We start from the raw sequence: 23,319 nt of genomic DNA on the forward strand, positions 1-23,319 counted from the left end.
ATAATAATATAACATGAGAACTTAACAACAAAATATGAGTCATCCCATCAGATCACAAGTGCATTTCTAGGACGAGAATTTAACAACAAAATATTAGTTATCCTATCAGATCACAAATGCATTTCTAGGCAAAAAATAATGCATTCACAATGTTAATTTATAATTATTTAACCTTATTCTCACTCATCTATACCTCTACAACCATTATGCGTTAGGCAGGAACTATGACACATTGCGTCTCTTGTTATAGAAAGTCTTTATTGTGTTAGAAAACATGATTTACTATAATACATTAAAAAAAGTGCATCAATAAATAGTCCTATTAACTATATTCAAATTATATATCCTATATAATATAATACTTTTTGAAATTCTTACAAGGTTCTTAAATTTGAGATTCAATTTCCGATAAATCTTCGTTAGCTTTTGTTTAGATATCAAAGTAGGTATCCCAACAATCTATGGGACTAAAAACTCAAAACCATCTTTACAAGTCACTAAATTCCAAATCCGGTTGTTTCCTTAATTTCTTGAATATGTAGTTCAAAGACATTTTTGCTTAGGACAAGGATCTTCAAATTTATATAAATGAAAGGATAAAACATCTAATTTTTTCGATTTTTCAACTTATCTCCATAAGCATGTACATATGTACACAAAATCTAGATAGATCATGTTGTTACCTCGATTTTTTTGTTATACTATTTGACAAAATGCCTAGAAAAAGATGTGACCTAATGAAATGCTAAATTTGTAAGATATTTTAAAAATAGATGTATTGGAAAGGCTTTAGAAAATTACAACAAAATACTGACAACATAGATATTGAGTGTTGGTTTTCTATGATTTAGATTATATGTTTTTTGTTTTTGTTTCTTGTATGTGAAAATAATGCTCTTATAATAATTACATTCAAAAAAATTTCTTACAATAGTTATTTTGATTTATTTTGTAAATAATTTTCAGCAAATCCGAGTTCTTCGGCGTACCTATCGCACATTTTAGGGAGAGGGAGAACGCGAGGGGCTGCGGACGTTGCAGTAAGCCTGAGAGATGACTAGATTTGAGAAGCATTGCTAAGAATTGGACCTCAGTCGGAACAGGCTATCTGCTTCTCTTCCACCGGAGAATGGAAATCTGGTGGACCTTGAATCATTTAACGTCTCCGAACACCACCAATGTGGTTCTCTTACACCAGCGATTGGAAATCTGCTGCTTCTGGCCAGTAACTGTCGTCTTTGTCGGGATTGGCAAGTCTTTCAAAATTCAATTTTACATTCAAACGATTCAGGGGCCCAATTCCTGCTGCGAAAGCTTTCGCGAAGGGTGCATGAGAAAGCCCCTTTGATGGTAAAAAAGCCCTGTGCGCTCCACAATTAACCCTAGCCATACAAAATTATAACACAGGAAATTTGTTACATTGTTTGTGGCTTTTACAAATTTGGTTGTTAGCAACGGGAAAATGCATAAAATTCGGTCAATAATTTGAGGTGCGGGAATTCCTAACAGTACATTGCTTTTTATATTCCATTTACCTTGGGCCTGATACAGACGGAGAGGTGACAGAGAAAAGATGAACAAGAACAGGAGGGGGACGGAGGTGGAGGAAGAGGAGGAAGGGGAGGAAGACGTTGGAGGAAAAGAGTTGGAGGCTTGGGAGAGGGCTTATGCAGACGACAGGTCTTGGGAAGCGCTGCAGGAGGATGAATCAGGCATTCTTCATCTGGACAAAAAACATCAGCAACTGCAACAGCGCCAGTACAGACGCCGTCTGCAAGCTGTTGCCGCCTCCCATATTCAACGCGGACTGATTCGTTATCTTTACATCATACTTGATTTCTCTCGGGTATTTCTTTATTCTAATGCCTTCTTGTATCCAGTTAACGGTACTGAGTATTCTTGGTATGTTCAGGCGATTATTTATTTAGGTTAGATGTCTCCGTCAATGTGAAACTCAGAAATTTAATTTTAAAATTAAATGTTTAAGAAACAGACTTTTCTATCTTGTGGGTTGGACGATCAACACTAAAAGCTTATTGGTCACCCTTTCCATTTAGTGCCCTAGTTGATAGATAGATAGATGATTTTTTAACGTCCATTAGGCTAAACATAGCCTATTATGCTTTGGGCGTGTAGATAACATTTTATTCTAAATTTTGAGTCCGGAAATCTTAAAGCTGAAATTGCATCTTATCCTTTCATTTGTTAGGATATTAAAACATTTTTATTGGCAAGGTTTGTATGTTGAGACTTATGAATGAATGAATGCTTTTTAATGACGTCCATGAGACCATAGCAGTCGAAGGGACTGAAGGACAACTGCACTAGATAATTTTCGAATTCCTTTCTATTTCTAATCTTTTGATATGTATCTTAACTAAAAAACCAGTAGTCTGCTTTATCTTATCCCTTTCAAATAAGCTATGCATGTTGTCCGCCTTCAAGATGACATCATAGAGAGATCAGATGTTGTTGTATGCCGCGCATTCTAGAGAAAATGCCATTCTGTTTCAACTGCTCCAGACCTGCAAATTATGCAAATTCTCTGCTTCCAAGTCTGATATTGTCAAGATTCAACTTCAAATGTTCAAGTTTTCTTCCCATTTCATGCCTTCTGAAACCCTAAACTTTTAACTGAAATATACACTTCCTGCAAATGTTTAAGACCCAAGTGTTTTTCCTAGTACACAGAAATGGTGAAAGATTATTGGGCATTTGTCTTCATTACAGGCCTTTTTCTTCTCATTTTGTGGTGATTCATTCATTGCGAATTTAGAATTATTTATTAAACCCATCATGTGAAAATTCAAAGCTAAAGATGCATTCCATTCCATTCATATTTTAATTGTAACATAGATTATGCAAGGAGACAAGGTGAAAATTATTGGGTATCTTTAATGGTCAATGCCATTGTTCTTCCATTTTATGTTCCTCAATTACAGGAGAAATTAGGATACTAAAAACCGATTAATGCATTCTTTGTAAATGTTGAGGCACTACCATCTTTTGTGAAATGAGGTAATTATTGGGTGTTTTATGCACATGCATTGATTCATTTTTAAGGATATTTTATGACCTTGAAATTCTCAACTTGAACTCAAATATACATATATATTGTAAATGTTAATGTGTAAACATTTCCTATTATAAGGTATGTGTCTGGAATTTTGGAAATAATGAGGAGATAGTTGCCCCTCGTAACATTTGATGTCCGTTTCATACCATTTTATAATGACCACTCTTCGCAAAATTAGAGAATAAATCCTCTCTCACAAAGACTTTTCTTACAAACGATAAGGAACATATATTTTTGTTTCTTTTTTCAAATTAAGTGCTTATGTGACCAATGACACTAGCACGACATGCCCTCTAGCTCCATGTGAAACACTTTGACCTGGAGCACTGTGGAAGGAAGCCAAAGTGCAGAAATGCTTTTAAATACTAAGTCTAACAGGAAATATATTGCATAAATTTCTCACAAATCTTTGAGCTTTTCAAACTAGATAAACACATACATAAATAGATAAACACATAACACTAGAAGAGTAATCAGTTGTGATATCTAGAGTAATTCTGACAGCATAACAATGCTCCTTTAATACCTCTCTCTCTCTTTCTCTCCATTCTCTTGAGTAATACATTGTATTTATAGAGTTTTCATGCAAAAGGAAACAATTTCTAAAGTGTGTACACTAGTGTATTTACAACTTAATTTGGAAACTTACTTTGTGCACAACTCTTTTATAAAAAACAAATCAAAGAGTTTAAATTTGAAAAAAGATTAAATTTTTTCTTTTTTTCTTACAAGTCTATCCTTGTGGAAGTTTTAGTTTCATTTAGCATCTTTCCAAAAAAATGCATAAATAAAAAAAACCAATAAAACGTCCTAAGGTTGAGTCACCTTATCCTAATAATCTCCCACTTGACGAGGACCTTACAAGATTCATTGTCTCACAACTTAGGCGCTAAGGCCCATGGAACCAGCACACCATCTGAACTTCTTGGTGCTCACTAGCTTTGTCAACGCATTTGCAACATTCTCCAAAGTAGTAACCTTTTCTGATTTCACTTTCCTATCTTCCACCATATTATGAACAAAATGATATTGTACATCAATATGCTTTGTTTTGGCATGAAAGGTAGCATTCTTTGCTAAATAAATAGTACTTTGGCTGTGACAACATATAGTAATCTGTCCTGCATCAAAACCAATATCAGAATACAATCTCTTAAGCCAAATGGCCTCTTTAGAAGCACGAGTAGCTGCCATATACTTTGCTTTTGTAGTGGACAAAGAAGCTACAACCTCTCACTTACTCATCGAACTAATTGCACTGCCAAACATCATGAAAACATATCTACTGATAGATCTTCTTCTGTCAATGTCACTTGAACAATCTGAATCCACATACCCATGAATGCAAACAAAGTGTCGAGATCCAATAATATTACCATGAAAATATAAGCAATACCTGCCCCTTAGATACCCGAACGCTCTCTTAACTGCATCCCAATGCACCCTTCTAGGATTAGCTATATACAGACTAAGGACTCCTACTGCTTGGGCAATGTTTGGCCTCGTACAAACCATAACGTACATCAAGTTGCCAACAACACTCACATAAGGTACTCGGGACATGTCCATCTCAGTAGAAGATTTTGGAAAATCCTCCTTATAAAGCTTTGTTCCTATAACATTGGAACAACTTACTGCTTGCAAGCTGTCATATTGAATTTCTCCAACACAGTTAACATACTTCCGCTGGCTCATTCAAAGCTCTTTGCTAGCTTTATCTCTAATGATCTCAATCCCAAGAATATATCTAGCTACACTTAGATCTTTTATTTCAAATTGTGTTGCTAATTGAGACTTCAAATCTGAAATCATTCTTTTATCATTCCCAATTAACAACATATCATCCATGTACAAGACTATTATAAGAATTTGACCATTTTCAGATTTATAATATACACAATGGCCCGATTTCAATCTCAGAAATCCCAAGGACAACACATAGGTGCCAAACTTTTGATATCACATTCTAGGAGACTGCTTTAAACAATACAAAGATTTTTTCAACTTACAAACAAGATTTTCTTTACCTTTCACAATGAAATGCTCTGGATGTAGCATATAATTTTTCTTCTTCAAATCATCATGAAAGAATGCTGTCTTTACATCTATTTGCTCAACTTAAAAATCATAAGCTGTTGCAAGTGATAACAAAACTTGAATGGATGTCAACTTCGCTACAGGTGAGAATATTTTGCCATAATTAATTCCTTCCACCTGTGAATACCCCTTCGCAACGAATTGTGCATTATACTTCCCAATATTGCCATCTGGAGCCAACTTCTTCTTGAACACCTATTATATCCAATAGGTTTTTGCCCTTCAAGCAAAGGTACTAGATCCTATGTAGCATTCTTCCTCAATACTGCCATCTCTTAATTCATGACTTCTATCCAAGAATCTACATCATTCATATCCGTATCCTCTCTAACAGTCCTAGGCTCATCAGTGTTAGCAATCGAAGCAAATATACAACTGGAATACAACAAAGAATATCCAAACCTTTTAGGTAAATAACCATATCTATAAGGTTGTTTCTATCATGAGTAGACCTCCTCAAAGTTTGAGGTTGAGGTTGTTGTTGTTCTTCAAAACTTTAAGATTTTCTTAAGCTCTCCTCATTATCAGGTCCATTAGGAGCTCATAGTTCTTCCTTAGGGGTAGAAGCAATAGGGCCACTTCCTCTTTTTTGTTTCTCTTCCTTATCTAGCTGCAAATTAACTGTGGAAGATTTCAGCTCACGAAATATCACACTTAATACTATAGAGCACCTTCTTTGTAAGGGTATCCCATATTACGATAATAGATAGTTTCTATTATCTTTGTTTAGTATTTAGTGGTTATCTATTATAACTTTCTGTAAATATTAGAATGTTTCTAATCTTTAGTTTTCTGTTTCTAGAATAGAATGTTTCTATTCTTTAGTTAGTTGTAGATAAGTGTTAGTTTTCTCTTAGCTAGAATAGAATGTTTCTATTTTTTACGATTGTTTCTTAAGGAAACATCGTTTAGTCTCTTGTATAAATTGATCTCTTGATCATTGTTAATAACAAGCAAATATTTTCCAATTACTTTATAATATGGTATCAGAGCCAATACTAAATATTTTTGAAAATAATTATAATATTTTGATTGAAATTATATGCTTTTTATTTTCGAAATTATTTACATGCATATTTGCTTCCAACTTTCTATAATTTGACTAGGGTTTTTGTTTGAGAGATTTGAATCCACTGCCTTTTGATTCCTTGGTGGGTTTTTCGAGAGTTCAGCTGGGTTCTCATCGGATTTTTTTGGGTGCCTTGAGTCTCATGCCTCGATTTTCGAGCCAACCGATTCAGAAACTGACAACATATTCTTTCTGAGTTTTTCAAGCTCTCTTCTAGGTCACCCTTCAAGTTTTTTGGGTCTCTACTTTTTGAGGGTTGCATGTGTTGCTTTACCATGCAAAGTCTCATGTTTTGCCTCCCATAAAAATTCTAGAGGGTTTTCATAAGTTTTTTCCTCAAAAAAAACTTTCTAATGGGTTTCTATAAGTTTTCCCTTAAAAATTTTTAATTCTGTAATTTGCAAAGTTGTGTGAGATTCCTCTGTTGGGTTTGTAATTTTTTTCTCAAAAATTATCTATTGGGTTTTACCGTTTTTTCTAAAAAAACAAAGCTTTGTAATGTCAGGTTTTGATTATTTTTTCACCTCAAAAATCATGTTGTGTTTTGATTGTTTTTTCACCTCAAAAATTATGTTAGGTTTTGATTGATTTTTCACCTCAAAAATCATGTTGGGTTTTGATTGATTTTTCACTTCAAAAATATGGCTTTTTGAGGTTTGTTTTGGGGCATTATCCAAAGTACCATTAGCATTCTTCTCAGAAGACATCCTTTGCTCTAGATTCGAAAGGCTCCAGAAAGAAAAACATTCAATGCAACTATTGCCACAAGTTTGGGCACATGAAGGTTGAATGTTGGAAGTGCTTAGCTGCCCTATTTAAAAAATCTGGTTTGCAACCCACAATGAACAGTGCGGAGCACCTTGAGTAGACAAAATCTGCCTTTTACACTTTTTGACAGCTTCATGCTCTGGATAGATTAACCATTAAGGGAGGGTATTATGATAATAGATAGTTTTTATTATCTTGTTTAGTATCTAATGGTTATCTATTGTAATCTTTCGTAAATAATAGAATGTTTCTAATATTTAGTTTTCTATTTCTAGAATAAAATGTTTCTATTCTTTAGTTAGTTGTAGATAACTGTTAGTTTTCACTTAGCTAGAATAGAATGTTTTTATTCTTTACAATTGTTTGTTAAGGAAACATCGTGTAGTCTCTTGTATAAATTGATCTTTTGATCATTGTTAATAACAAGCAAATATTTTCTAATTACTTTGTAATATCCTAAAGCTTGTAATCTTTCACACCAACACCATAGCTAATGAAGATACACTCAACTACCTTGTTCTCCAATTTTGATCTTTTCTCATTTGATGCATGAGCATATGCCTCACAACCAAAGATTGAGAGATGTCTCAATGAGGGCTTCTTGCTAGACCAATTCTCCATGGGTGTCTTCTCAACAAGTGCTGAATTGGAGATTGGTTAATTAAATAACATGCAATGGCTACAACTTCAGCTCAAAACTTTTGTTTGTGCCCAACATCACTCAACTTACTCCTAGCCCTCTCCATCAGTGTTTTATTCATCCTCCTTGCAACTCCATTTTGCTGTGGAGTGTATGGAGTTGTTTTATGTCTTTTAATTCCATGATTCTTATAGAACTTGTCAAATTATGTTGAACAAAGCTCACCGCCATTATCAGTTCTCAAAATTTAATTTTCTACTTGTCTGATTTTCAACCAAGGACATAAATTCCTTAAATCGACTAAAAACTACAAATTTACTTATGGGAAAATACACAAATGTCCTTATACCATAATTTTTTAATGATTGAGACAAAGTACACTTATCCAGATATCGAAGGAACATTAACTGGACCAAACACATCTGATGAATACAGTCTAAAATCCCAAAAGTCTTATGAAAGCTAGAATAAAAGGAAACATGATGTTGTTTACTATAAATACAATATTCACAGGAGTCAAACTTTGGATTACAATCATCAAGGCCTTCAACAAGGCTCTTATTTTGGAGGTTTTTAAAACCCTTCTCACCAATGTGACCAATTCTTTGGTGCCATAACATTGTCTTCTCAACTGGGAGCTTGATGTCCAAAGCATTTGCACTCTTAGGTACATAAAAGCACGACCATCAAATGTAAGAGCAACAATCTTCTTTTCTTGATTTGCTAGTGAGGATAAAGAATCCACAACCCTTTTCTTGGACTCTACAATAGTACTATTGCGCTGAATCATGCATGCATCCAACCTATACAAGGTGCCAATTCTAACACCCTTAACAAGCACCATAGAGCCTCTTGTCATCTTGTATCTACTGCTCGAGATAATAATCTACACACCCACATTACCAAGCTTGCTGACTGAAATTAGGTTCCGTGCAATACCAGGGATATGCAACACATCACCAATCCCCTTCACACTACCATCTGGGAATTTGATATTGACTCTACCACAACCAACAATATCCTGGTGGGAGTTATCAACCAAACACATCTTTTCACACACTAAACTTTGTGAGATGTCATGTGGAAAGAAGCACATGAATCTATTAATCACACATCTTCTGATGCATGTGTTGCCAAGGCTGTGACAAAAGCATCTACATCATCTTGAGAGGATTTTTTCAGAGTAAGAATTAGAGAAATCCTTTTTGCCTTTTTTTTCCATCTCCTCTTTGCACTCTTTTCGTAGATGACTAGATTTGCCACAATTCCAATAGTTTGCCTTTGATTTTTTACTAGAAGATTTAGACCTCCCATAAGACTTGATTTACCCTTGTTGTCCTTCTTACCTTTCTCCATTGTTCTACCACAAACAACTAGGGCCTCCTTAGCCATTTCAGAAGATTTTCTTCGCATCTCTCCAAATAACGGTGAACCACCACATCCTTCAATTTGAAAGTGGTTGTTGTGCTTCCAATGGCCATAACAAGGTGATCCCATCAGCCTGACACAAAACATAAGAAAAGCATATATGTGTCTTGATTATCAATCTTATCACCAACAAAATTCAACTAAGCAACTAGCATATTGAATGCATTCAAGTGATTGTCAACAAACCTCTTCCCTCCATCCTCAAAGAATACAATGTCCTTCTCAAGAATAACTTATTAACCAAGGATTTTCCCTGATAAATATCACCAAGCTTCTTTTACAGATCAGTTGTAGTCTTCTCTTCATGGACACTTAGGAGCATTGAATCAGCCAAATAGAGCCTTATCAAACCCTTGGCTTTTCGATCCATTTTATCTCAATCATCATGCGATGTAGTTTGGGGTTTCCTTGAAGAGACTACAGCCCATAGATCTCTATTGATAAGCATGTCCTCCATTTTGAGTTTTCACAACTCAAAATTGCTGCCATTTAATTTATCCATCTCTACTCTACTGGATGTGCTTGCCATATCTAACCTGCAAAAAGATTATGAAAAAATCCTTTGCAAAACTCCCGCTGAAATTAGATCAGCACAAAAAACTTGTCTACCCAACAATAATAACAAAGTTGACTAGGCTCTGCTACCAATTAAAAGGAAGTCAAAGTGCGTAAACACTTCCAAATGCTAAATCTAATAGGAAATATAGTGTATAAATTTCTCACAAATCATTTAGCTTTTCAAACTAGATAACACATACATAAAACATAGACAAACACATAACACCAGATTTAGGTGGGAAAACCCTTTTTGGAAAAATCCCACCACTCCAAAGCCAAACCCAATTGTATTATCAGCAACAAAACAGTTACAATACAATTTGAAGAGCCAATGCTCTCCAAGAGTAATCAAATGTTATATCCAAAAGAATTCCGGTAGCATAACAACGCTCTTCAAATACTTCTCTCTCTCACCATTCTCTTTAGTGAGTTTTCGTGCAAAAGGAAACAATTTTTAAAGTGTCTACATTCAACCTATTTAGAACTAATTTTAGAAACTTCCTTTGCTTAAAAAACAAATCCAAGAGAATAAATAAAAAAACAGATAAACTTTGTTTTTTCCCTCCAAGTCTACCCTTGTGGAAGATCAGGTCTCATTTAGCATCTTTCCAAAAAATGTATAAATAAAAAATCAACAGAGTATCCTAAGGTTGAGTTACCTTATCCCAACACAATAAACTAGTGAGGCCATAAATGGGGTACCTCATCCCCATATTACAATGTTGAGGCTCAAACCCATGAGCATATTAGATCAGCGGAGGCATAAACTTGTGATCATAATGGCCCAATGGAGGTTTGAACCTGGGCAGGGACAACAATATCACCACCACTTAGCCAACACACTATGTGGTGAACCCATGGGATAAGGAACACATATCTTATTCATGTATTGTCATCGGTTTGTTGGGTCCATTAGGGATGTTTGACGCAATGCAAGGCAGGAGTATCCTCAAAGGAGATGTCCTAGCCCCCAGCTATATAACCACATAGTGGAAACACAACAACAAGAAGCAACAATGCAAGATTTGATACCAAATTACAATAATTTATTCATAAAATATAATTGATTACATGCAATATGCCGGGTTGTAAGGTCTTCCAGGTTAGGGCCAAATACAAATAGCAATTACAAAATCAGTTCTGCAAGATCCCTCAAGATCCAACCCAAACACTATCCCAGCCAGCCCAGATCTGTAACATAACAACAATCTGGAAGAAACCACCAAGGAAATCTAAACTTGTTCTCACAAGCCAACCAAACAATCTCCTTGTTTTCCAGCCGTAGCCCTAGCTTTGCTCCAAGTTTATCCAAGATCCAAGTGTAAACTGCCTTGGCGCTCTGTCCACACAATCACAACTCCATCATAATCCTGCTGTAAACTGCCTCACATTCGACGCTCTGTCCATAGACTCAGGAAAAACTCGCTCTTTAGCTACTCTCCACACACCAAGATGGATCATAATCCCCAAAAAACTTTCACCACAACCCCTACTTATACCAATCTAAGCCACAAGTCGGCCCAAAATGCCAAAAACCAACATTAAATACTTGAAGAGCCACAAGTCGGCCTCCAACAGAAATTAACTATCCAAAAATCGATATTCGAGCAAAATCGTGATATCTCTTAGCTCCGATTGAATTAGAACTCAAGCTTCAAAACAAAGGTAGAACTTTAGGTCCACTACAACTCCTTAAAGGTGCAAAGGCTGAATCATCAAGGATATCTGCGCATCCATCCTGAAAGTCATGCACAAAAACCTGTTGCGCAAACTGCTAGAAATCAATACCCCAGGAGAATTGCCATATCTCCCAACTTATAAGGAATTAGAACTTGCGCCTTGGACCATAGATAGTACTCTAGGCCCTCTTCAATCCCTGAAGTGCACATTCTCTCATTCATTGCGCAAAACTAGTTACACGGCCTGCAACAGGCACCCAGAAACCATAAAAACACAGTTCTAGCAAGAAGGTAAAAACAACTCAAACTTTAACTCAATCCATCCAATCTCTATGCAGTCATGAGGAAAGGTTCCCCAATGTGTCTCCAACACACCCTCAACCATGAAAAGCATAACTCCACCAAAATCCAAACTCGATGCTCTTGCATCAGACTCCCCAGGTAAATAGAAAAGTATGTTCCATACTTTGATGCCCAAAGAAAGATTTGCAACCAACTCCATTTTTACCAAAGGCTTCCACTTCATCAAAGTCAATAGAACAAATCTGAAAATCATCCATCTACGCTTTATCCATTGAAACATCAGAATCAAATACATAGCAGCAACCCAATCATCATGCTCATACCCAAGAACAAATTGAACATAATGCTTCATCAGCAAACGCTCATTCACATTAGCAACTAGTGAATCCACACCAGCAGCAACAAACTCCATATCAACAGCAATATGTAGATCTCCATCAACACATGTCAAACTCTCAACGCCAGCAACCTCATTGGTTACAACAAGATGCTCTACAACACACAACTCATCACCAACAGCAACCGGATCATCCATGACCAAGTGCTTTGCAATTTCCATGTCAGATCCAACCAATTGATCATGAAAACCAATGTCTATCCCAACATCAACCAGGTTAGGAATATCTTCAGCAATAACCTCCTGCTGCTCTACAAGTTCTGTATTAGACTTCACAAATTGATTAGCAAAACCAACCTCTTCCACCTTGACCTTGCTATGCCATCTTCTCTCACAAACAAGTCTCTTAACCGGCCAAACAACTCTCTTCCAGATCGGTAGACTCCAACTCCACAAACATCTACAAAATGCCTTCCTCATCCTATCCTTATCTCGATCAGCCAAACTAGTTTCAAATTGAGCAACCACTTTCTTATTTCAATCAGCCAAACTAGCTTCAACCTGAGAAGACATCTCAGAAAACCTCCTCTCCAGCACATCATGGAGATTTGCAATCATCTCAGGATCCAATCCTCTTGGAGCCATCTTCCAAGATATTTGCAAACCCTTTGCAACAAATCCTTTCCATGCTCCTTGTGACAACTTTCAATTGTTTGCAAGTCAGATCGCAACTTGCCACCTCGCATGAACAATCAAGAACCACATACACAAGTCTAGGACCACGGATCTGCAATCCACAACTCTCTACGATCCAGAAAGAACAATCCACAATCAGATCAAGATCAACTCATATCTACTTCTCAACCCAAATCCTAGTGCAAACTGCCACAACTTCGGCGATTTGTTTACACGCTTAGGAACAACCTTCGCTCTAATACCACCTAACGTAGTACAAGGCAAGAGTATCCCCACAAGAGATGTCCTAGCCCCCAACTATATAACCACACAACGGAAACACAACAACAAGAAGCAACAATGCAAGATCTGATACCAAATTACAATAATTTATTCATAAAATATAACTGATTACATGCAATATGCCCGACTGTAAGGCCTTCCGAGTTAGGGCTAAATACAAATAGTAATTACAAAATCAGTTCTGCAAGATCCCTCAAGATCCAACCCAAACACTATCCCAACTAGCCCAGATCTGTAACATAACAACAATTTGGAAGAAACCACCAACGAAATCTAAACTTGTTCTCACAAGCCAACCAAACAATCTCCTTGTTTTCCAGCCGCAGCCCTAGCTCTGCTCCAAGTTTATCCAGGATCCAAGTGTAAATTGCTTCACATTCGGCGCTCTGTCCACACAATCACAACTCCATCATAATCCTGCTGTAAACTGCCTCACATTCGGTGCTTAGTCCACAGACTCAGGAAAATCTCACTCTTCAGCTACTCTCCACACACCAAAATGGATCACAATCCCCAGAAGACTTCACCACAACCCCTACTTATACCAATCTAAGCCACAATTCGTCCCAGAATGCCAAAAACCAACATTAAATACTTGAAGAGCCTCAAGTCAGCCTCCAACAAAATTTAACTGTCCAGAAATTGATATCCGAGCAAAATCGCAATATCTCCTAGCTCCGATTGAATTAGAACTCGAGCTTTGAACCAAAGGTAGAACTTTAGGTCCACTACAACTTCTTCAAAGGCTCAATCTTCAAGGATATTTGTGCATCCATCTTGAAAGTCATGCGCAGAAACTTGTTGCGCAAACTGCCAAAAATCGATACTCCAGGAGAATTGCCATATCTCCCAACTTATAAGGAATTAGAACTTGTGCCTTGGACCATAGATAGTACTCTAGGCCCTCTTCAATCTCTAAAGTGTGCATCCTCTCATTCATTGTGCAAAATTAGTTACATGGCCTGCAATAGGCACCCAGAAACTAGAAAAACACAATTCCAGCAGCAAGGTAAAAAGAGCTCAAACTTCAACTCAATCCATCCAATCTCTATACAATCGTGAAGAAAGGTTCTCCTATGTGTCTCCAACACACCCTTAACCATGAAAAGCATAGCTCCACCAAAATCCAAGCTCGATGCTCCTGCATCAATGTTGCCCTTAGACTCCCTCTAAAATTGTTCGATTAGCTAACTACTGAACAAATTTGAGTTTGCAAACTATGCCTCCATCTTTGTCTACAATATCATCATCAAATTGGATAGTCTTCCCTAATTTTACTTAACGTTTTTGTGTATCTAGTACCTTCAAGAAGACAATTTTTTTGAGGGGGATCGCGTAGTTAGTGAACAATGCCTATTATTTTATTATTATAATATTGATAGTGATGATATTTTTGAAAATCAACGTGTTGGTGTTTGATTAGTAATGGTCCATTGTTTTTTATATTAGTCAATAGCAAAATAAGGGTTCTTTTTCTTAGAAAACTACAGGTTAAAGGCATAGCAAACCCAATAAACAATACACTAACAACAAATTAACATAAAAAAAATTTACTAAGGAAAATCAGCAAATTGTGAGCAACAACTATCTGCACATAGTCTAATAGTATTTTCACATCTAAAACTAACAACAAACTATAAATAGAACGAAACAAAGTCCAATGAGCTCGTAGTGAAGACTGAAAATATAGAAAGTAAAATGATGTTAACACTGGAACCAAATGATAGTTTATCAACATACATGAAAATAAAAGGTTTTCAAACTAAAAGCTCCTATAGGTAATGAGCAACGTAAACAAAAAAAATCCAAAGAGAATTATGTATGGTTTGCTAGGTCTATGTCACATCTTGATTGTTAGAGCACATGGCTTTAGTTATCCATAAGGAACTTGAATAGTTCCTTGTAGTTTTCTCCATTCTTTGCATCCTTTCCCAACACCTTGTACTATATGAGACACAAGAAGCTTGCCGAAGTGTGCATCACATGTAGGTTAAAACCTTGAGATGCAACCCCATCTTCTTTTCCATGTTGTTTGTCTTAGCTTTTAACCCTCCTAACCTAGTCCTCAACATAGACAATTCAATAGCCACAATTTGACAATCAATGTAGGTGTCGTTTGCAATACCCATGTTAGTATTCTCCTCCTACGACATCATATCCCCAATTAAATCAATATGTATCATTTTCATACTGTTAGAAATGTGAGTGGAGCTATCAGTTTTAGATTTCTTAGAACTGTTAGTGGTTTTGGTTTTTCCTCTTTCATCATCAACGATCTCCTTTTCCTCAACTTTCCCCATAGTTTTTCCGATCCCTTGGTCCTCTTCCTTCTCCTCCGAATTGTAATTGACTGATTGGACTTTTTTACTTTATCTAGAGTAGGTTACCAACCTATTTGTCCATTGTGGATTGTTATGCTCTTCCCTAGCCTCATCTTCCTCCTCACTTAACACCCTCCTAAATGGAGAATTTGGGCGTTTTGGTTGGAAAGAGGGGCTTTTTCCTTTCCTTTTACTAACAGTCAGGGGTTTAGAGGCATTGCTTTTCAAACCACATAATTTCATAGTAATCATAGATAGAGTGGGAGTTTCAAGAGTCCCTAACCCATAATCAAGCTTAGAGGCATTGGTGGGTGAATGCACTTCATTTTACTTGGGCCAAGAGGGTCAATGATGTTGCTAGGTGGGGGGGAGCTTGCGTTAGGGACTTCTTGGAAAATAGGGGGATTTGTGTAGAAAAACAACCAAGTGAAAAATGGACAACTTATGAATCAACCCTTGGTTTAGGGATTGGTTTTTTGCACTAGCTTTTGTAAGCTCCCACCACTTAAGAAAACTTGCTATGGAGTTTAGCAAGAAAAATACGAATGAAATAAGGTCATGGTTCCTACAGTGATTAAGATGTGGCATATGATTGACATTTTTATTTTTCAATTTTAATATGAGTTTGACTAATTGACAATGTAATATTTTTTTTTTTGGCTGTCTTGTTTATTATACAATATGTGATGTATGTATTGTATTTTGAACTAAATTATGTATCTATACATCTATACACAAATAAATAAATAAATAAATAAATAAATATACATATACATATATAGACATATATACATGCACACACATATATATACAACTTTAAAATGTTTTTATAGGGATGGATCCAATATGAACCTAACCCTAATTGTTTTTTAACCGAACGTGTGAACTGAACACTAGAACTTGAACTTGAATCGGAATTGGAACCTGAGCCTGAACTTGAACGTGGATCCTTGAACCTAAATATGAACCAACTTAGATCATGTAGTTTGTATGTGGAGAATGGTAAAAATTATTGTTTATTTAAAATATTATGAAATCTTCATCCTTCAAAGCCTTAGCTTGTATTTGGTTAGTGGTTCAGCAATAACTAGTAATTACTAATTTTTGCATTAGAGCTACAAGTATTGCATAATATTTTTGATATTCAACTTTATTTGTAAGTTATATGGGGTCATTAAAATCATTTTAGCATCTTAAGGTCTTACTATATTTGGCTTGTTCTTCTAGAACCTTAATTAATGGTCATTTAGGAATTAAATTATTTTAGTATCTTAGGTTTGGGCTATATTTAGCTTGTTGTTCTAGAACCTTAACTATTGGTCATTTAAGCTTTTTCTTATTAGTTCTTTTAATCAATTATATTTTAGATGTCGTCTTTATTTAGACAAATTTGCTTTATGGTTCAAGCGATTATTAGCTTTTGTCCTATTTTTTGGCAGTTAGCGTCATATTTTTCTTTGTTTTAGTTGCCTTGTCACCATATGCTGTCATTAGCACATTTTTTGTTTCTAGAGTCAATCCTCAAGTTGTACTCAATTATACCAATTCAAAAAAACATGCCATTCTTTTTTGCATCGCTTTGCTTATTTCAACACATTTTATTTCTACACACACGCTTTTCACTTCAAAACAAAAATCTTGCGACTTATCACACTACAGGTTTTTTTTATCACCATTTTTCTTCAATCCACCGCCATCGTGTCATATTTTTTATTAGAAACCCTAATCAACAAACTATGCATTTCTAGATTTTGGTTTTCCTGAGATTTTTGGAATTTTGGTTTTTTAAACCTTAATCTTGATTAGGGCCTTTATAAAGCCTAAAACAATTTTTTTTTAAATGATGAAATTTTAATTTTTTAGGTTCATCGAATGTGTTTTTAGGTTTCAGCCTTTCTAGCATGTTCTGTCTGCCTAAATTTCTGTGTCCTCACAGGGTTGACTGGCAACCTTTCTTCAATGATAAATCTTTCACCAACACTATATTGGATGGAAATCAATGGTTTAATGGCCGCAATTAGTATGCTTGGAAGCAACACATGATAACGATATTTGAATATCATTTTCTTGATAAGATTGCTCTGGGTATGGAGACATGTCCTACCCAAGTTTGGATATATCAGGACAATTGGAATTAATGTAATTGGGAAGTTGTCATGGTGCTCAAGCTTTTGATCATAGATGGTCAACTCCCTCAGGTGCTTTCTAGTAAAACAACTAAAGAAATATGAGACATCTTGAAGGATCTTTATGAGATGTTCGAAGATAGCTGCGCTTTCTTTTCGAAACATGCTGTTTTATATTATGATGAATGTGAGGGCATCTCTCTAGGCACATCTTTCAAAAATCAAGGACCTACCTAACTAGTTAGAGGCTCTTGGCTGCAAGATGGAAAAAGAAGATATGGTAGTAATCACGCTGAAAAGCCTGCTCCTATCATATGAACACTTCATACAGACAATCAATATCACTTATGTTAATGCTGCTTTGACATTCTTAGATCTCTGCAACAAGCTTTCGCAACAAGATAGATGGAAGTAACAATTTGGATGTCATGTCAGTTCCTTAGATAAGAAAAAAAAACCCTTTGTCCACCCCATAGAAAGGTTCATCTAAACCTCTTGATTCTTCTAAGAAGAAGAGTGTTCAGTGCAATTATCCTCACCAATTTGGTCACTTGAAGATAGATTGTAGGAAACAATTGGTAGTTGCGCAGTCTTCCTAGAGAGGGTCTCAAAGGAAAGCCCAAGCTGCTACACATTTTGATTAGGAGTCTACCTCTTTTGCGTTCATGATCATATGCCCATCAGATCATGACACATCCTCAACTTTGTACATTGACTTTGGTGCCTCTCAACATTTCACACATTGTCAGGGTTAGTTCATAGAGTTCATGCCTTTTGCCGATTAAGGTGTTTTTGGAGGAGGTGAGTATACAATTGTTGATAAAGGAAATTTACAGATTTTACATTGTGGGAGGGATTTGGCATTCTCCTCTCCTAGATGTCTTTAGTTTGCACAAGTGTACTATTGTTTACAAGGAGTCTCATATTATAGTTGTAGTTGGCCTTGAGGATCATAGTCTTTATGGACTCATTGATATAGGTGATTCTCCATAGCAGCCAAAAGTACTTCCATCAACAATCGTTGGCATCGACAATATGGGCATTTGAATATTATCTCTCGTAGTTGGCAGGAGATAGTCTAGTTGTTGGATTGCTTGCAATTCAAACACAAAATCATGGAGTTTGTGGAGCATCTCAGGTTGGGAAGTAGCATCAAACTCCGTTTTTAGATGGTGATGCTTTTGTGGGCATCTAAGCTCTTGCAGTTGGTCCATGACCATTCACTAGTCACAAGATGATTTTAGTAGGAAAATGTGGGTGTATTTTCTTCAGCATAAACCAGAAGTGTTCAACATATTTCAAAAGTTCAATATCTTCATGGAAAAATAGTCTGGTTGTCTGCTTGTCACTCTTAGGTTTGACAATGGTGGAGAATTTTGTTCAATCTGAGTTCCTCAACTTTTGTGCATCATGTGGGATTAAGCATCAACTAACTACACCTTACACCACACAACAAAATGATGTTGAGGGTAGGAATTGTATAGTCACAGTGATGGATTGATTGATGTTGGAGTATCACAATTTTCCAAAGAGATTTTGGGCAGAGGTAGCTTTATAATTGTTTATCTTTTGAATCAGTCTCTCACACAAGCCATTAAGAAGATAACTCTAGAAGAAGCTTGGTCTGGATGGAAGCCTAAAATCGATCAACTGAAGGTTTTTGGCTCTACAACATGTGTTTGGATTTGAAATGCCAAGCACACCAAATTGGATTCCAAGACTCATAAATTGATGTTATAGGATACAATGATGCACATAATGCTTACTGACTTATTGATGTTGACACTGATGGTCTCATATTCAGTCGCTATGTGGTGTTTGATGAAGCTTGAAGTCCTCTAGTTTCTAGCCCCGAGGATCAGCTTCCACAAGCTCTAGAGATGGCTGTTTGTCTTCCATTTGGTTCTCATGATGGGAGGGTTTTAGTTGACATTGTGCCATTTGCCCCTATGCGAGATATTCAGGCTCTAGATATAGTGATTCTAGGTCATGTTGTTCTTGCTATAGCGGATATTGGTTCTACTCTCCAGTCTAAGTTGTGGGCCAAGACCATTGTTGATATTCATGATGATGAGCTAGTTGAGAGTATATCTGCCCAAATTTGAAGGGCAAGCAACATACCACAGTCAAATTTTCTCTTATTGCCAGTATTTACAACATTTGTGAGCCCCATACGTATTCAAAGGCTAAGGATATACCAAAATGGAAACAAATTGTGGCAACTAAACATAAAAATCACAAAAACAACACTTGGGTGTTGTTTGATCTTCTATTGGGGAAGAAACCTATTGGCTGAAAATGGGTATATAAGGTCAAGTATAAGGTTGATGGCACACTTGATAAGTACAAGGCATGATTAGTTGCTAAAGGGTTTTCACGAAAGTAAGACATTAACTATGAGGAGACTTTTGCTTCCAATACCAAAATGAGTACCATTTGTCTTGTCCTATCCCTTTTCACTTAGTTTGTTTGGTGCATCCATCAAATGGATGTCAAGAGTGCTTTTCTTAATTGTGATTTGTAGGAAGAGGTTTACATGACACAATCTCCAGGTTTTTAGGTCACAGGTAAGAACATCAGGTTTGAAATTTGGTTAAAGCTTTCTATGGCTTTAAATAGGGACCTTGTGCATGACAGATCAAGATTGTTAAGTATTTGATTGATCAAGAGTTTTAATGCAATCTTTTTGATTCTAATTTGTATGTCAAGCTTTCTAGTGGTTAGATTCTTGTCATCTATGTTATTGATTTGATCATTACTGGTGCACTACATTTGGTTGGGAGGCCAAATAAAATTTGTGCCAAACATTTGACATAATAGATTCAAGACTTTTCCTTTATTGTCTTGGTGTAGAAGTTTGACGGACAGATACTTCCATTTTCATATCTCAATCAAATTATGTCAAAATTTTGTTGGACAAAATTTGAATGCAGAATTGCAAACCCGCATCTACACCTATGGAGAAGGGGTTGAAACCTTTAGGTAAATCAAAACTACCAGTAGAGAATGAGCCAACATTTAGGCAACTAGTGGGCAACCTTATTATTGAACTTCTGTCACTATTTCCTAATGGTTGAATTTTTATGATGTATTAGGCTTTGGTATTGGCTTCGGTGCCAGTGTTGGTGAGACATACATTGTATTGTATCGAATCTCAAGTCTATTGTCAGAGATGATGAGGATTACTGATGGAGATGTTGTGTTCATCTATTGGATCTTTCGACAATAAAGAAACAATGGATGACTAAGCACTTATCACGAAGTTGCTTCCAATGAATTTTGGGTCCAGGCAACACCATTATTACACACCTTGTCAGTTTGTCTAGTGCATTGATGCTCATTTATTGGTTGCAAGGGCCCTTGTGCTTGTTCTACATTAAGGACGAAATGTTGTGTGGTGCAAGTGGTAATGTATGGGCCATTTCTTTAGTTTATAGGGGCATTCATTTCACCTCTTCCTTTACTTCTTAAAGTCAATTTGCACGTAGATTGGATTTGGTTTGATCAGTTCTTCCTTTTGTAACCTAACCCCAAAGTTGCTTGAACTTCATGTGTAATAGGATTTCTTCTTGAATTCTTTAAAAGGTAATTTTCTTTCTTTCCTCTAGGTTATTCATTCTTTTGCAGTGGCTAGGCCCTGCACTTGTAAATCTACCATTGCCTTATATCAAGTGCATCTTTCTCGCTTATGTCGGTTGTTTCTTTGCTGTCTTCAGAATTCATATTTTGTGTCTAATTTTCTCATGAATGCGACAAAGTGAATGTTAATTTCCTTGTTTCTCATCAGTTCAGACCTGCATGTGAACCTTGTAATTAGTGTATTTAGGTGCTTTATGGGTATTATGTGCAGTCTCTGGCAAGGAGAAATCAAAGTTACAATTTGGTGCATCACCCCCCCTTCTTGTTTTGCATTACTTCTCTATTTTCTCTCAAAGCAGTAGTTTTAGGTGCATATGATTGTAGAGATAGCCAAAATTCTTTAGAGACTCAACCTTGCTTGTTAAGTACCACACTTGGATGTTGTTTTCATGTTTCATGAGGTCATTTAGGTCGCTAACCACCACCTAAACACGAGTGTAGATTTACATGTTAATGTTTCTTTTGATGCATTGAAATATTCAAACTAGTTTTTGAAAGCTCTTAGAATATCTATCGATGGATCATTTAAGCTATTATTCATTAAGATTTGGTTGTTATTCTTGATGTCGTCAACCTTAAGACGTAGTTCATCAACACTATGGTGCCTCTGAGTGCAAAATCTACTAGGTTCAATTCCAAGTGCTGGTATGTGTAAGATCATTTTTTGATCTTCTGTGTTGCTTCAAATTTTCTATGAACTTGCAGCCCTATGGAACCCTATCATGGACCTGTTTCATGAAATGCATAATTCTCTCCCCATATCATGAGATTTTTGTCCCTCAACCCTCATATTATCAATATCATCCCTAGCTACAACTTGGTTATGGCTTGAATTCGTTTACAATATCAAATGGCCAACATGTTCAATATACATATCACACACCCACCTTTGCTCCATCTCCCCTTCCTACAAACAAAATTGATAAGTCGGTATCCATATGTTGGCCTTTCGAAGCTAAGAGGTCATGAAGCCTCAAGAACAAAGTGAGAGATTGCAGGCTTGAGATTTGCAGCTTGATGAAATTCAAAGGCAATAAGAACTTAACTAACAATAGGGGGAGATGGCATACCAAGTCTAACTCCAAGAAGAGAAAATAAGGAGGCTCAAGCTTGCTCAAATGCAGGCATCTAAAGCACTAGAGGATCCCAGGTGTAAATTTGTTAGCTTCAGATAATACAAGCCTTCCCCCTTGTAGGAGCCTACTTATGAGTCTATGGTCTAACCTTCTAGTTTCCTTTTACATCCTTTTTTTGGATAAGAAATTAATGTGCTAAGCTTCCACATGAACGAGCATCTCATTACTGCAACTCCTTAGGCAATACTGAGGAAGGTGGAGACAGGGTTGCCATGTGAAGTTGAATTGCACCCTATTGCTCATATACCCTCACATGAACTCAAAGCACATGATAAAGATTAGTTACCATAGGATGACATTGAGAAAGTTTTACCCATCAGAGATCGAAGGAATGGAAGAGGACACTGTTCGCTTATTCGAAGAGCTTCACTGTTTTGTTGAAGAAGAAGATGAAATGGTTGTTTCTACTCTCAAGGAACAAATCTTGGCTAGTGAGCCTTTATTTGAACCACAGGTTTTCTGCAAGGAAATGAAGGGCCAGATTAGTTGTTGGAGCAGGTAGTCCTCTATGATATGGAGGATAAGGAAAAGGATCTCAAGGACATCTCTATCTTGGAGGAAGAGAACATATCAATATGCATGAGGTTGCACTCCAACCGATGTATATCATTGCATTGTTAAACAAGAGATTGACGATGATGAAGACCTACTAGATGTGTTTGATGCTATTTGCTCATCTATTGATATCAGGCCACCACCTCTTTCAATTGAAGATCATGAGTTGCAACAGTGACAAGAGGAAGAACACATGCCACATGTCATACTGTCAGAGTGGCTTTCAAACTGGTAGGGTACCGATGTTGTAGGCCACAATAGTATGGTGGAGGTTGATCTTTTTAACTGAGTGCTATCAAGAGGATGCCACATAAGGCATCTAGCTTCTCAACAATTTTGCAGGTTGCCGCTAGTCATGCTTGTTTCAGAGCACGAGGATGCATATCAAAAGAACAAGCAAGTTTGTCTTGCTTGTGAAGCCCCTTTGTCAATGTTGGAGAGCTTCTTTGTTCTCAGTATAGGGAGTACACCCCACCAAGCTATGGGATGCTTGTCATGCTTGGTGCCCTATCTAGTTGCCCAATTGTATGAAAGAAGCAAAAATTTAGTAAGACAAGGCAACTACTTCAGCAACCCAGTTAATGGCTTTGCTTAATATCTTGTATGTAA

General features: G+C 36.5%; 1 protein-coding gene across 1 annotated transcript in view; it reads left to right on the forward strand.

Moving 5' to 3' along the window:
* Positions 1-941: 941 nt before the first annotated feature.
* Positions 942-23,319, forward strand: part of GTF2H2 (general transcription factor II H2) — a 78,244-nt gene continuing 55,866 nt past the window's right edge. Inside the window, exon 1 of the mRNA XM_089787634.1 lies at positions 942-1,846. Coding sequence (XP_089643760.1) covers positions 1,574-1,846 — 273 coding nt within the window. The 5' untranslated portion in view covers positions 942-1,573. The remainder of the gene's footprint in view (positions 1,847-23,319) is intronic.

Source organism: Cupressus sempervirens, chromosome 6 (genome assembly GCF_028749045.1).
Source record: "Cupressus sempervirens isolate cs-2001-9-10 chromosome 6, ASM2874904v1, whole genome shotgun sequence".
In the NCBI taxonomy this organism is placed as follows: Eukaryota; Viridiplantae; Streptophyta; class Pinopsida; order Cupressales; family Cupressaceae; genus Cupressus; species Cupressus sempervirens.